At 60.2% G+C, this 14,987-nt stretch overlaps 1 protein-coding gene and 1 pseudogene across 1 annotated transcript; both read left to right on the top strand.

The window, feature by feature from the left end:
- Nucleotides 1–1,448: 1,448 nt before the first annotated feature.
- On the top strand, nt 1,449–4,691 carry LOC115835421 (annotated as a pseudogene).
- Nucleotides 4,692–4,885: 194 nt separating this feature from the next.
- LOC115835422 (serine/arginine repetitive matrix protein 1-like) lies at nt 4,886–13,653 on the top strand. Its single transcript, XM_030813856.1, has 4 exons — nt 4,886–5,177; nt 5,261–5,456; nt 5,681–5,761; nt 13,032–13,653. Exons 1-4 carry the CDS (start codon nt 4,886–4,888, stop codon nt 13,537–13,539), a joined length of 1,077 nt encoding a protein of 358 aa, XP_030669716.1. The 3' UTR covers nt 13,540–13,653.
- The last annotated feature ends 1,334 nt before the right edge of the window (nt 13,654–14,987 follow it).

A 14,987-nucleotide genomic window follows, 5' to 3' on the forward strand; every position in this document is an offset into this window, starting at 1 on the left:
ACTGAGCCCTTCAATTGAGGTCTAAACCCTCCACCCTCTCCCTCTGGGATTGCCAAGCCTGTGGTTTCAGTTCCATGCTTCCAGGTAGATTATGTCAACTCAGTCAATCCGCTTATGAAATACTTTTTGGGGTTTTTTCTTGAGTTTTTAAAATATGTTTTTCTTTCATGGAGGTGACACCCTCTTTGAGTTGTGGGAGCCTTCCTCCTTCAGTATGCATGTACTGAATGAAGCATTTGCTGTACAGCCTCTCAGCCGCAGCAGCCCACAGTGAGGTGCAGGTGCTCACGCCATCGCCCCAGAGAGCTCCTCCATTCACCCCTCCACCCACAGCCCCTCGAAACCACCGTCCTGCTCCACGACACGGTAGCACTGTCTTCAAGATGTCATGTGGCCACATCCTTCGGCCTGTGCCCACCGAAACTAGCTTCCTTCACTGGGCATGCCTGGGAGACCTGGGGCATTTGGGTGCATCTTTCCACTGCTGGTTGGTGCCCCCTATGTGGAAGCATCCGCGTTGGTTCACGCCTTCTCCTGCCGATGGACATTTTGTTTTCTTCCAGTTATTGGCAATGAGGAATGAGGCCTAAACACTTGTGTGCAGGTTTGTGTGTGCACGTTTTTTTCTCTTGGGGGACATTTCAGGACGGGGTTGCTGGATGACGTGGTAAGGATGTGCTTAACTTCATAAGAAACTCCCGGACCACTTTCCAGCATGGCGCGACCCCTCCCATTCCCACTGCAGCTTATGAGGGTCCCAATTCCTCTGCATCATCACTAGAACCTGGGTTGGCCCATGGTTTTTGTGTTTTTAGCCATTTTAATAGATTTGCAGGGGTACTGTTGACTGGCATTTCTCCAGCATCACTATGATGTTGAGGCTCTTTCTCGGGCAATACGCCCTCCTTATACCTTCTTTGATGAGGCCTCCATTCAAATATTTGCCCTCTCTTTAATACTGGGTTTTTACTTTCTTATAGTTAAGTTTTCATGGTTCTTCATATATTCTGTGTGCCAGTACGTTGTGAGATGTCATTCACAAATATTTTTTTTCTAGACCATAGTTTGTGTTTCATTCTCTTTAGATTTTTATATTGCTTTATGGAATTACAATTTTAAATTTATGACTAAATTTAATTTGTCAATCTTTTATGAATCATGCTTTTGGTGTCATGTCTAAGAACTTTTCATCTAACCCCAGGCCATACAAATTTTCCCGTGTTTTTACCTAAGGGTTTGATAGCGTTATGTTCTCCATTTAGGCCTTTAATAAATGTTGAGTAACATTTTGTGCCAGCCATAGCCATACCTTTCTCCATCTCTCACAGTATCGTGGGCATTTGCACCTCCCAGTGCCCCGTGCTGTTCCCGTCTTCTTGGTCCACTCTTCCTGTGAGTTTCAGGGCACGTGTTAGCGCTGGCGCTGTCCTGGTCCATCAGGGGGTCCCATGAGCTTGTCCGTGTGGGAAGGTTGGGACTGTGATGTTCATGGGATGCCCTGTGAGTCAGGAAGAGGTGCTGTCGGGGGTTTCCATGTAGGAGAGAGAGGTGTTTGGTTTTCTGGATGGGGCAGACTTGAGAGGGGACAAACTTGAGAAATGCCACCAATGAGTAGCCCAGGAAGAGCAGGTCTCGGACCACCCAGCCGTGTGGGAGCCAAACGTGGATGTGTCAGTGGCCATGCCAGGAGGTAAACCCTCAACCAAGGGCCTCTGGGTGTCCAAGGCCAAGTCTTGTTCAAGAGGTGCGTTCAGCTGAGCCAACCATGGCAGAAATGCATAAGGGAGATCCCATGGTTCCTCTGTTTAAAACCCCTGCTAATCCCACCCGACTCAGAGAAGGAGCCAAGTCCTCACAGCAGCCTGCAACCCCCGCCTGACTCGGCCTCCTCTTGGCTCTGATTCTCTGTACCCTTCTATCCCTGTCTCTTCTCCCATCAGAGAGGAGATCTGGCACGTTTATCCTGGTGGATTCAAAGCCATCTTTGCCACACAGATAGTCACCGGAATGAATAGGTATAATCTACAAAGAGTCCTTTCGAAAAAGAAAAAGGCAGGCCGGGCATGGTGGCTCATGCCTGTAATCCCAGCACTTTGGGAGGCTGAGGTGGGAGAATCACCTGAGGTCAGGAGTTTCAGACCAGCCTGGACAACATGGTGAAACCCCATCTCTAGTAAAAATATAAAAATTAGCTGGGCATGGTGGCGCGTGCCTGTAATCCCAGCCACTCGGGAGGCTGAGGCAGGAGAATCATTTGAACCCAGAAGGTGGAGGTTGCAGTGAGCTGAGATCGCGCCACCGCACTCCAGCCTGGGTGACAGAGTGAGACTCTGTCTCAAAAACATAATAATAGGAATAATAAAGGAAAAGTGCAAAAACTCAAACAACTTCACAGAAACTGGGCAAAAGAGCTGAACCGGCCCTCCACAGAAGAGGAAATGTGGAGGAATGGCTAATGAAAACATGAAGAGGGACTCAGCCTAACGGGGAGATATCACGTGACACCCACCAGACGGGCAAAAATCCCACCACCCAATCCATGCCGGTGTTGGGGAGAATGGAGAGAAGCAGGAACACCAGGCACTGCTAAGAACGGTTGTGAAGTATATTTCTGTTATGCTTGTATATGAAAGAGTGTGAGTTGTGGGTTATGAGGAAAATTACAGTTCTTACCTGGGATGAAATTTTAAAACTTGAAAGCTACTGACCAGAAGAAACTTGCACTTGTGTACAAAAGAAACGCCCAAGAACGTTCCCAACAAAACACAGTCCTAAGGACCCCAACCTGGCCAAACACTCATCCACAGGAAGATGAAGACATTTCCCATGTTCCCCTCAGACGACGGGAGATCACGCAGCAATGAAATGAACCATGTCAGTGTGGGTGGGTCTCAGGGAGAGAATGGAGGAAAAAACAGACACAGAGCAGATGCTCAGAGCCACGCAGGAGAATTTCCTCACATCAAAGTTCAAAACTACAGCCGAGGCAACAGAGCAACACCCTGCCTCAAAAAGAAAACAAAGTTCAAAAACTAAATGGCACATTTCTTAGGGATGTACACACATGGTGAAAGAAACGTACTATGAAGGAAAGTGTGGGAATAATAAAGACTAAAGCAGGAAGTGATTCCCTCCGTAGGAGAAGGGAAGGGACCAGGACTCAGGCAGGGCCTCCAGGGAGCATCCAAAGTTATGTCTCTTGAGATTCTACTCCCTAAACTTGGTGGCGGTCCTCTGTGTCCAACGTGTCAATATTCTGTATACCTTACCCATACTGTACAAATGCTTTATTTCTACTCAATATTTAGAAGACAGTTATAAACAAGATGCACTAAATAGCAAGGTGGCAGATGAACATCAGGAAGGAACATCCAGGAGGTTCCATCCACGGAACCTCACCATGGATACGCTTGTGATCAAGGGCCTGGTCTCCCCTCAAGACACGGTCACAGATCTGTGACAGAGGCCACACCATCATAGAAGTGGAGGCCACACCATCATAGAAGTGATCACAGAGGCCATCACAGAGGCCACACCATCATAGAAGTGGAGGCCACACCATCATAGAAGTGATCACAGAGGCCATCACAGAGGCCACACCATCATAGAAGTGGAGCAGGCCAGCCGGGACAGGGTCCTTCTGTGGCACCTGCTGCATCACCAGGCTGTGTGAACGGACTCAATTGCCAGAACTCACAGAACAGCAGTATGAGCACCAAAACCTCACAGGAAAAATGGTAAGTTCTAAGTTTCTCCATTAACAGTAACTCTCAGATTAATCTCTGTCATCCATCACTTCTCCAAGAAATAACTTTTTAGGTTGACGTGCCAGGCGCCATGTTGGAGGGTTGGTGGTAGCGGCTTGGGGAGGTGCTCCCTCTGTCGGTCTCACTCTCTCACACGCCTCCCCTGGCTCCCTTCGTTCCCCCCCACCCCACTTGCCCTGCGTGCTGGAGTGTGTGCGAGGGAGTGGGAGGACGTCGGGGGTGGGGGGAGGCGTTCCGGTCCCCAAAGACCCGCGGAGGGAGGCAGAGGCTGTGAGGGACTCCGGGAAGCCATGGACGTCGAGGGGCTCCAGGAGGTGCTGAAAGATTTTGAGAAGAGGGGGAAAAAGAAAGCTTGTCCTGTCCTGGATCAGTTTCTTTGTCATGTAGCCAAGACTGGAGAAACAGATTCAGTGGTCCCAATTTAAAGACTATTTTATTTTCAAACAGGAGAAAGTGATGGATGATTTCAGAACTTCAGCTCCTGAGGCAAGAGGTCCTCCCAACCCTAATGTCGAATATATTCCCTTTGATGAAATGAAGGAAAGAATACTGAAAATTGTCACTGGATTTAAGGTATCCCTTTTACTATTCAGTGACTGGTGAATTGTTAACAGATCCAAGGAGAAACTATACAGGAATAGACAAACTTCTCAGAGGAGTCGAAAAGAATGTGATGGTTGTTAGCTGTGATTATCCTTCTTCAGAGAAAAACAATTCCAATAGTTTAAATTGAATGAATGGTGTTATGTTTCCTGGAAATACACCAAGCTATACTGAGAGGTCTAATATAAATGGGGCCTGGGACACCCAGGCCACTTAATCAACGAAAGGTTTGTCAGCCCCCAGCAGCTGGAGACCTGGCGGGGAGCTGATGTTCCAGTTTGAGGGCCATGCAGCTGGATACCCGGTGGGAAGCTGAAGTTCCAGTTTGAGGGCCGTGAAGCTGCAGACCCGGTGGGGAGCTCATGTTCAATTCTGAGGGCGTTGCAACTGGAGACTTGAGGGTAGACAATATTGCAGTTTGAGGGCCGTGCAGCTGGAGACCCGGGTGGGAAGAGATGTTCCGGTTTGGGAGCGATGCAGCTGGAGGCACTGCGGGGAGCAAATGTTCCAGTTAGATGTTCCTCTCTGGGTCTCCAGGTGCACGGCCATCAAACTGCAACATCAGCTCCCCGGCCCTCAAACTGCAACTGGAATATCAGCTCAACATCAGCTCCTCTCCAGGTCTACGGCTGCAAGACCCTCAAACCGGAACATCAGTTCCTCCCCAGGTCTGCCGCTGCAAGACCCTCAAAGAGGAAAATCAGTTCCTCGCCTGGTCTGTGGCTGCAAGACCCTCAAACCAGAACATCAGCTCCTCCCCAGGTCTGCGGCTGCAAGACCCCTATAACCGGAACAGCTCATCTCCTGGTCTGCCACTGCAAGACTCTCAAACCGAAACATCAGCTCCTCCCTGGGTCTGCGGCTGCAAGACCCCCAAACCAGAACATCAGCTCCTCCCGGGGTCCGCGGCTCCAAGACCCCAAACGAATATCAGCTGCTCCCCGGGTCCACGGCGGCAAGGTCCCCAAACTGGAACCTTAGCTCCTCCCTGAGTCCACGGCTGCAAGACCCCCAAATCGGAACATCACCTCCTCCCCGGGGGCGCGGCTGCAAGACCCTCAAACCGGATAATCAGCTCTTCCCCTGGTCCGTGGATGCAAGACCCTCAAAACGAAACATCAGCTCCTCCCCGGGTCTGCAGCTGCAAGACCCTCAAACAGGAACATCTTCTCTTCCCCAGGTCTGCGGCTGCATGAAAACCAAACCGAAACATCAGCTCTTCCCTGGGTCTGCGGCTGCACGACCCCCAAACAGGAACATCAGCTCCTCCCCAGGTCTGCGGCTGCACGATCCCCAAACTGAAACATCAGCTCCTCCCGGGGTCTGAGGCTGCAAGACCCTATAACGGGAACATCAGCTCCTCCCCGTGTCTGCGGCTCCAAGACCCTCAAATCCGAATATCAGCTCCTCCCCGAGTCTGCGGCTGCCAGACCCCAAAACCGGAACATCAGCTCCTCCCCGGGTCTGCGGCTGCACGACCCTCAAACCGGAATATGAGCTCCTCCCTGGGTCTCTGCCTGCAGGACCCTCGAACCGGAACATCATCCCCTCCCCGGGTCAGCGGCTGCACGACCCTCAAACCGGAACATCAGCTCCTTCCCGGGACTGCGGCTGCAGACTCTCAAACCGGAACATCAGCTCGTCCCCAGGTCTGTGGCTGCAAGACCCCCAAACCGGAACATCAGCTCCTCCCCGGGTCTGTGGCTGCGAGAGCTTCAAACCGGAACATCAGCTCCTCCCCGGGTCTGTGGCTGCAAGACCTCAAACCGGAACATCAGCTCCTCCCCAGGTCTGCGGCTGCAAGACCCCCAAACCGGAACATCAGCTCCCCCCTGGGTCTGGGCTGCAAGACCCCCAAACCGAACATCAGCTCCTCCCCGGGTCTGCAGCTGCACACCCTCAAACCGGAACATAAGCTCCTCCCCGGGTGTGTGCCTGCAAGACCCTCAAACTGGAACATCAGCCCCTGCCCGGGTCAGCGGCTGCATGACCCTCAAACCGGAACATCAGCTCCTCCCCGGGTCTGCGGCTGCAAGAACCCCAAAGCGGAACATCAGCTGCTGCCCAGATCTGTGGCTGCAAGACCCCCAAACCGGAACATCAGCTCCCCGCCGGGTCTCCAGCTGAACGGCCCTCAAACTGGAACATCGGCTTACCACCAGTTCTCCAGCTGCATGGCCCTCAAACAGGAACATCAGCTCCCCACAGGGTCTCCAGCTGCACGGCCCTCAAATTGCAACATCAGTTCCCCCCTGGGCCTCCAGGTGCACCGCCTCAAACTGCAACATCAGCTCCCCGCTGGGTCTCCAGCAACACAGCCCTCAACCTGGAACATCAGCTCCCCCCGGGGTCTCCAGTTCCACGGCCCTCAACCTGCAGCACTGGCTCCCCACCGGGTCTCCAGCTGCACGGCACTCAAACTGGAACATCAGCTCCCCACCGGGTATCCAGCTGCACGGCCCTCAAACTGGAACATCAACTCCCCGCTGAGTCTCCAGGTGCACGGTCCTCAAACTGGAATATCAGCTCAACGCCAGGTCTCCAGCTGCACAGCCCTCAAATGAACATCAGCTCCCCCGTCCCAGCTGCACAGCCCTCAAATTGGAACATCAGCTCCCTGCCGGGTCTCCAGCTGCACGGCCCTCAAACTGCAACATCAGCTCCCCCGCGGGACTCCAGCTGCACAGCCCTACAACTGGAACATCGGCGCTCCTCACTTCCCAGATGGGGCGGCCGGGCAGAGGCGCTCCTCACTTCCCACACGATGGGTGGCCGGGCAGAGGCACTCCTCACTTCCCAAATGGGGCGGCGGGGCAGAGGTGCTCCTCACTTCCCAGACGATTGGTGGCCGGGCAGAGGTGCTCCTCACTTCCCAGACGATGGGTGGCCGGGCAGAGGCGCTCCTCACTTCTTCCCAGGTGGGGCGGCCGGGCAGAGGCGCTCCTCACTTCCCCCCGGGTCACCAGCTGCACAGACCTCAAACTTGAACATCAGCTCCCCGCCAGGTCATCCTGCACGGCCCTCAAACTGGAACATCAGCTCCACCCCAGGTCTCCAGCAGCACGGCCCTACAACTGCAACATCAGCTTCCCCCCGGGTCTCCAGCTGCACAGCCCTACAACTGGAACATCAGCTCCCTCCCAGGTCTCCAGCTGCACGGCCCTCAAACTGGAAAATCAGCTACCCGACCCTCAAACTGCAACTGGAATATCAGCTCAACATCAGGTCCTCTCCAGGTCTGCAGCTGCAAGACCCTCAAGCCAGAACATCAGCTCCTCGCCGGGTCTCCGGCTGCACGACCCTCAAAGCAGAACATCGGCTACACTCCGGGCCTGCGGCTGCAACACCCTCAAACCAGAACATCAGCTCCTCGCCGGGTCTGCGGCTGCACGACCATCAAACCGGAACATCAGCTCCTCCCCGGGTCTGCGGCTGCACGACCCTCAAAGCAGAACATCAGCTACTCGCTGGGTCTGCGGCTGCACCACCCTCAAACCAGAACATCAGCTCCTCCCCTGGTCCGCTGCTGCAAGACCCCCAAACCAGAACATCAGCTCCTCCCGGGTTGCGGCTGCAGACCCTCAAACCAGAACATCAGCCCCTCCCCGGGTCAGGGGTTGCACGACACTCAAAACAGAACGTCAGCTCCTTCCCGGGTCTGCAGGTGCACGACTCTCAAAATGGAACATCAGCTCCTCCCGGGTCGGTGGGCCTGCACGATCCCTCAATTGGAACATCAGCTGCTCCTCCCGGGTCTGCAGGTGCACGACCTCAAACGGAACATCAGCTCTCCCCGGGTCGGGCTGCACGATCCTCAATTAACATCATGCTCCCCGGTCTGCGCTGCAGACCTCAAACCAGGCCTCCTCACTTCCCCAGGGCGCCGGGCAACGCCCCTTCCAGAAGGGGCGCCGGCAGAGGCGCTCCTCACTTCCCAGACGGGGTGGCCGGCAGAGGCGCTCCTCATTCCCAGATGGGGCGGCCGGCAGAGGCGCTCCTCACTTCCCAGATGGGGCAGCCGGGCAGAGGCGCTCCTCACTTCCCAGACGATGGGGCCCGGGCAGAGGCGCTCCTCACTTCCCAGACGGGGCGGCCGGGCAGAGGCGCTCCTCACTTCCCAGACGATGGGTGGCCGGGCAGAGGCGCTCCTCACTTCCCAGATGGGGCGGCCGGGCAGAGGCGCTCCTCACTTCCCAGACGATGGGTGGCCGGGCAGAGGCGCTCCTCACTTCCCAGATGGGGCGGCCGGGCAGAGGCGCTCCTCACTTCCCAGACGATGGGTGGCCGGGCAGAGGCGCTCCTCACTTCCCAGATGGGGCGGCCGGCAGAGGCGCTCCTCACTTCCCAGACGATGGGTGGCCGGGCAGAGGCGCTCCTCACTTCCCAGATGGGCGGCCGGGCAGACCGCTCCTCACTTCCCAGAGGGGGGCCGGGCAGAGGTGCTCCTCACTTCTCAGACGATGGGTGGCCGGGCAGAGGCGCTCCTCACTTCCCAGATGGGCGGCCGGGCAGAAGCGCTACTCACTTCCCAGACGGGCAGCCGGGCAGAGGCGCTCCTCACTTCCCAGACGATGGGTGGCCAGGCAGAGGCGCTCCTCACTTCCCAGACAGGGCGGCCGGGCAGAGGCGCTCCTCACTTCCCAGACAATGGGTGGCTGGGCAGAGACGCTCCTCACTTCTTCCCAGGCGGGGTGGCTGGCAGAGGCGCTCCCCACTTCCCAGACGATGGGTGGCCAGGCAGAGGCGCTCCTCATTCCCAGATGGGGCGGCCAGGCAGAGGCGCTCCTCACTTCCCAGACGATGGGTGGCCGGGCACAGGCGCTCCTCACTTCCCAGACGATGGGTGGCCGGGCAGAGGCGCTCCTCACTTCCCAGACGGGGCGGCCGGGCAGAGGCGCTCCTCACTTCCCAGACAATGGGTGGCCGGGCAGAGACGCTCCTCACTTCTTCCCAGGCGGGGTGGCCGGGCAGAGGCGCTCCCCACTTCCCAGACGATGGGTGGCCAGGCAGAGGCGCTCCTCACTTCCCAGATGGGGCGGCCGGGCAGGGGCGCTCCTCACTTCCCAGACGATGGGTGGCCGGGCACAGGCGCTCCTCATTTCCCAGACGATGGGTGGCCGGGCAGAGGCGCTCCTCACTTCCCAGAAGGGGCGGCCGGGCAGAGGCGCTCCTCACTTCCCAGATGGGGCGGCCGGGCAGACGCGCTCCTCACTTCCCAGACGGGGCGGCCGGGCAGACGCGCTCCTCACTTCCCAGACGATGGTGGCCGGGCAGAGGCACTCCTCACTTCTTCCCAGACAGGGCGGCCGGGCAGAGGCGCTCCTCACTTCCCAGACGGGGCGGCCGCGCAGAGGGCTCCTCACTTCCCAGACGATGGGTGGCCGGGCAGAGGTGCTACTCACTTCCCAGATGGGCGGCCGGGCAGAGGTGCTCCTCACTTCTCAGATGGGGTGGCCAGGCACAGGTGCTCCTCACTTCTCAGACGATGGGTGGCCGGGCAGAGGCCCTCCTCACTTCCCAGACGATGGGTGGCCAGGCAGAGGCGCTCCTCACTTCCCAGATGGGGCGGCCGGGCAGAGGCGCTCCTCATTCCCAGACGGGGCGGCCGGGCAGAGGCGCTCCTCACTTCCCAGACGATGGGTGGCCAGGCAGAGGCGCTCCTCACTTCCCAGACAGGGCAGTCGGGCAGAGGCGCTCCTCACTTCCCAGAGGATGGGTGGCCGGGCAGAGGCGCTCCTCGCTTCGCAGACGGGGTGGCCGGGCGGAGGCGCTCCTCACTTCCCAGACGGGGCGGCCGGGCAGAGGCGCTCCTCAACCATCGTCTGGGAAGTGAGGAGCGCCTCCGCCCGGCCGCCCCCCGTCGGGAGTGAGGGCCCTCCGCCCGCCGCCCCGTCTGGGAAGTGAGGGGCCCCTCCGCCCGGCCGCCCCGTCTGGGAAGGGCCCCGGCCGCCCCGTCTGGGAAGTGAGGGGCCCCTCCGCCCGGCCGCCCCGTCTGGGAAGTGAGGGGCCCCTCCGCCCGGCCGCCCCGTCTGGGAAGTGAGGGGCCCTCGCCCGGCCGCCCCGTCTGGGAAGTGAGGGGCCCCTCGCCCGGCCGCCCCGTCTGGGAAGTGAGGGGCGCCTCGCCCGGCCGCCCCGTCTGGGAAGTGAGGGGGGCCGGCGCCGTCGGGGGGGGGCCCGGCCGGCGCCCGTCTGGGAAGTGAGGGGCGCCTCGGCCCGGCCGCCCCGTCTGGGAAGTGAGGGGCCGCCTCGGCCCGGCCGCCCCGTCTGGGAAGTGAGGGGCGCCTCGGCCCGGCCGCCCCGTCTGGGAAGTGAGGGGCGCCTCGGCCCGGCCGCCCCGTCTGGGAAGTGAGGGGCGCCTCGGCCCGGCCGCCCCGTCTGGGAAGTGAGGGGCGCCTCGGCCCGGCCGCCCCGTCTGGGAAGTGAGGGGCGCCTCGGCCCGGCCGCCCCGTCTGGGAAGTGAGGGGCGCCTCGCCCGGCCGCCCGTCTGGGAAGTGAGGGGCGCCTCGCCCGCCCCGTCTGGGAGTGAGGGGCGCCTCGCCCGGCCGCCCCGTCTGGGAGTGAGGGGCGCCTCGCCCGGCCGCCCCGTCTGGGAAGTGAGGGGCGCCTCGCCCGGCCGCCCCGTCTGGGAGTGAGGGGCGCCTCGCCCGGCCGCCCCGTCTGGGAAGTGAGGGGCGCCTCGCCCGGCCGCCCCGTCTGGGAGTGAGGGGCGCCTCGCCCGGCCGCCCGTCTGGGAGTGGGGGGGGGGGGGGGGGGGGGGGGGGGGGGGGGGGCGCCTCGCCCGGCCGCCCCGTCTGGGAAGTGAGGGGCGCCTCGCCCGGCCGCCCCGTCTGGGAAGTGAGGGGCGCCTCTGCCCGGCGCCCCTTCTGGGAAGTGAGGGGCGCCTCCGCCCGGCCGCCCCGTCTGGGAAGTGAGGGGCGCCTCTGCCCGGCCACCCATCGTCTGGGAAGAAGTGAGGAGCGCCTCTGCCCGGCCGCCCCGTCTGGGAAGTGAGGAGCGCCTCTGCCCGGCCCCCCGTCTGGGAAGTGAGGAGCGCCTCTGCCCGGCCGCCCCGTCTGGGAAGTGAGGAGCGCCTCTGCCCGGCCGCCCATCGTCTGGGAAGTGAGGAGCGCCTCTGCCCGGCCGCCCCGTCTGGGAAGTGAGGAGCGCCTCTGCCCGGCCCCCATCTGGGAAGTGAGGAGCGCCTCTGCCCGGCCACCATCGTCTGGGAAGTGAGGAGCGCCTCTGCCCGGCCACCATCGTCTGGGAAGTGAGGAGCGCCTCTGCCCGACCGCCCAGTCTGGGAAGTGAGGAGCGCCTCTGCCCGGCCACCCATCGTCTGGGAACTGAGAGCGCCTCTGCCCGGCCACCCACGTCTGGGAAGTGAGGAGCGCCTCTGCCCGGCCACCCATCTCTGGGAAGTGAGGAGCGCCTCTGCCCGGCCACCCACCGTCTGGGAAGTGAGGAGCGCCTCTGCCCGGCCACCATCTTCTGGGAAGTGAGGAGCCCTCTGCCCGGCCAACCATCGTCTGGAAGAAGTGAGGAGGCCTCTGCCCGACCGCCCGTCTGGGAAGTGAGGAGCGCCTCTGCCCGGCCGGCCAGTCTGGGAAGTGAGGAGCGCCTCTGCCCGGCCACCCATCGTCTGGGAAGTGAGGAGCGCCTCTGCCCGGCCACCCACGTCTGGGAAGTGAGGAGCGCCTCTGCCCGGCCACCCATCTCTGGGAAGTGAGGAGCGCCTCTGCCCGGCCACCCATCGTCTGGGAAGTGAGGAGCGCCTCTGCCCGGCCACCCATCGTCTGGGAAGTGAGGAGCGCCTCTGCCCGGCGCCCCGTCTGGGAAGTGAGGAGCCCTCTGCCCGGCCGCCCCGTCTGGGAAGTGAGGAGCGCCTCTGCCCGGCCGCCCCGTCTGGGAAGTGAGGAGCGCCTCTGCCCGGCCGCCCCGTCTGGGAAGTGAGGAGCGCCTCTGCCCGGCCGCCCCGTCTGGGAAGTGAGGAGCGCCTCTGCCCGGCCGCCCCGTCTGGGAAGTGAGGAGCGCCTCTGCCCGGCTGCCCCGTCTGGGATGTGCGGAGTGCCTCTGCCCGACCCCCCCGTCTGGGAGGTCTACCACGGAGGCCAGAAGCAATGTGGGGGCTCGACGTGGTGGCTCACGCCTGTAGTCCCGGCGCTCTGGGAGGCCGAGGCGGGTTGATCACTTCAGGCTGGAATTCGCGACCAGCATGGCCAACATGGGGAAACATATGAAAAATACAACAGACCAACCAACCAACCCAGCGACAACAAGGCAGAGTTAAAAGAGCTCTACTTCCCAGCTCCTGCATTATACATAAGTAGAAAGAAGAAAGATGAGCTAAAGATCCTGGAAAGCAGAAAATCCAATTGTTGTTCTGGATTCTAAACATTACCTGTGTAGCCTTGGATAAACTTCAATCCTTTCATATGTAAATCAAAGGAAGTTGAATTAAATTATTTCTAACCAAAAAAAAAAAAAAAAAAAAAACCCTCAAACCGCAACATCAGCTCCTCCACGGGTCTGCGGCTGTAAGACCCTCCAACCGGAACATCAGCTCCTCCCTGGGTCCAAGGCTACAAGACGCCCAAACCGGAACATGAGCTCCTGCCCGCGTCTGTAGGACCGTCCAATCGCAACATCAGCTCCTCCACGGGTCTGCGGCTGCAAGACCCTCAAACCGGAACATCAGCTCCTCCTCGGGTCTGTAAGACCCTCAAACCCGAACATCAGCTCCTCCCTGGTCTCGGGCTGCGAGACCCTCAAAGCGGAAGATCAGCTCCTCACCGGGTCTGCGGCTGCAAGGCGCCCAAAGCGGAACATCAGCTCCTCCCCGGGTCCGCGGCTGCAAGACCCCGAAACAGGAACATCACCTCGTCCCCGGGTCCGCGGCTGCAAAACCCTCAAATCGGAACACCAGCTCCTTCCTGAGTCGCGGCTGCAAGACCCTCAAAACGGAACATCTGCTCCTCCACGGCTCCGCGGCTGCAAGACTCTCAAACCGGAACATCAGCTCCTTTCCGGGTCTGCGGCTGCAAGACCCTCAAACCAGAACATCAGCTCCTCCCCGGGTCTGCGGCTGCACGACCCTCAAATTGGAACATCAGCGCCTCCCCGAGTCTGCCGCTGCACGACCCTCATACTGGAACATCAGCTCCTCCCCTGGTCTGCGGCTGAACGACCCTGAAACTGGAACATCAGCTCTTCCCCAGGTCTGCAGCTACACGACCCTGAAACTGGAACATCAGCTCTTCCCCGGGTCTGCGGCTGCACGACCCTCAAAATGGAACATCGCTTCCACCCCGGGACTTCGGCTGCATGAACCTCAAACTGGAACACTGGCGCCTCTCAGGGTCTGCGGCTGCAAGATCCTCAAACTACAACATCGGCTCCTCCCCGGGTCCGCGGCTGCAAGACCCTCAAATGGGAACATCAGCTCCTCCCGGGTCCGCGGCTGCACCACCCTCAAACCGGAACATCAACATCTCCCCGGGTCCGCGACTGCAAGACCCCCACGCCGGAATATCAGTTCTTACCCGGGTCCGCGGCTACAAGACCCCCAAACCAGAACATCAGCTCCTCCCCGGGTCTGCAGATGAACGACCCTCAAAGCAAAACATCAGCTCCTCACCGGGTCTGTGGCTACACGACCCTCAAACTGGAATATCAGCTCCTCCCCTGGTCCGCTGCTGCAAGACCCCCAAACCGGAAAAGCAGCTCCTCCCCGGTCTGCGGCTGCAGGACCCTCAAATTGGAAAACCGGTGCCTCCCCGGGTCTGCGGCTGCAAGACCCTCAAACCGGAACATCACCTCCTCCCCGGGTCTGCGGCCACAAGACCCTCAAACCGGAATATCAGCTCCTCCCCGTGTCTGCGCCTGCAAGACCCTGAAACCGGAACATCAGCTCCTGCCTGGGTCTGCAGCCGCAAGACCCTCAAACCGGAACATCAGCTCCTCCACAGGTCTGCGGCTGCACGACCCTCAAATTGGAACATCAGCGCCTCCCCAGGTCTCCGCTGCATGACCCTCAAACTGGAACATCAGCTCTTCCCCGGGTCTGCAGCTACACGACCCTCAAACTGGAACATCAGCTCCTCGCCGGGTCTGTGGTTGCAACAGCCTCAATCTGGAACATCAGCACTTCCCCAAGTCTGCGGCTACAAGACCCTCAATCCGGAACATCAGCTCCTCCCCGGGTCTGCGGCTGCAAGACCCTCAAACCGGAACATCAGCTCCTCCCCAGGTCTGCGGCTGCAAGACCCTCAAGACGGAACATCAGCTCCTTCGCGGGTCCGCGGCTGCAAGACCCTCAAACCGGAACATCAGCTCCTCCCCCGCCGCCCCCCCTCCCCCCCCCCCCCCCCCACTCAGCTCCTCCCGGCCTGCAAGACCCTCAAACCGGAACATCAGCTCCTCCCCGGTCGCGGCTGCACGACCCTCAAAGGCAGATCAGCTCCCCGCCGGGCCTGCGGCTGCACGACCCTCAAACTGGAACATCAGCTCCTCCGCTGGTCTGCGGATGCAAGACCCTCAAACCGGAACATCAGCTCCTCCCCAGGTCAGCGGCTGCACGACCCTCAAACTGGAACATCAGCTCCTCCCCTGGGCTGCACCCTCAACGAATCGCTCTCCCGG

Source organism: Nomascus leucogenys, chromosome 6, assembly GCF_006542625.1.
Source record: "Nomascus leucogenys isolate Asia chromosome 6, Asia_NLE_v1, whole genome shotgun sequence".
Lineage (NCBI taxonomy): Eukaryota > Metazoa > Chordata > Mammalia > Primates > Hylobatidae > Nomascus > Nomascus leucogenys.

Excerpts from the sequence above, each read along its gene's own strand:
- LOC115835422 (XM_030813856.1), top strand. The coding sequence starts at position 4,886 with ATGTTCCTCTCTGGGTCTCCAGGTGCACGGCCATCAAACTGCAACATC. Across the intron at positions 5,457-5,680 it reads GATAATCAGCTCTTCCCCTG|CTCCTCCCGGGGTCTGAGGC; the intron begins GTCCGTGGATGC and ends CTGAAACATCAG. Across the intron at positions 5,762-13,031 it reads TGCGGCTCCAAGACCCTCAA|ACCGGAACATCAGCTCCTCC; the intron begins ATCCGAATATCA and ends CAAGACCCTCAA.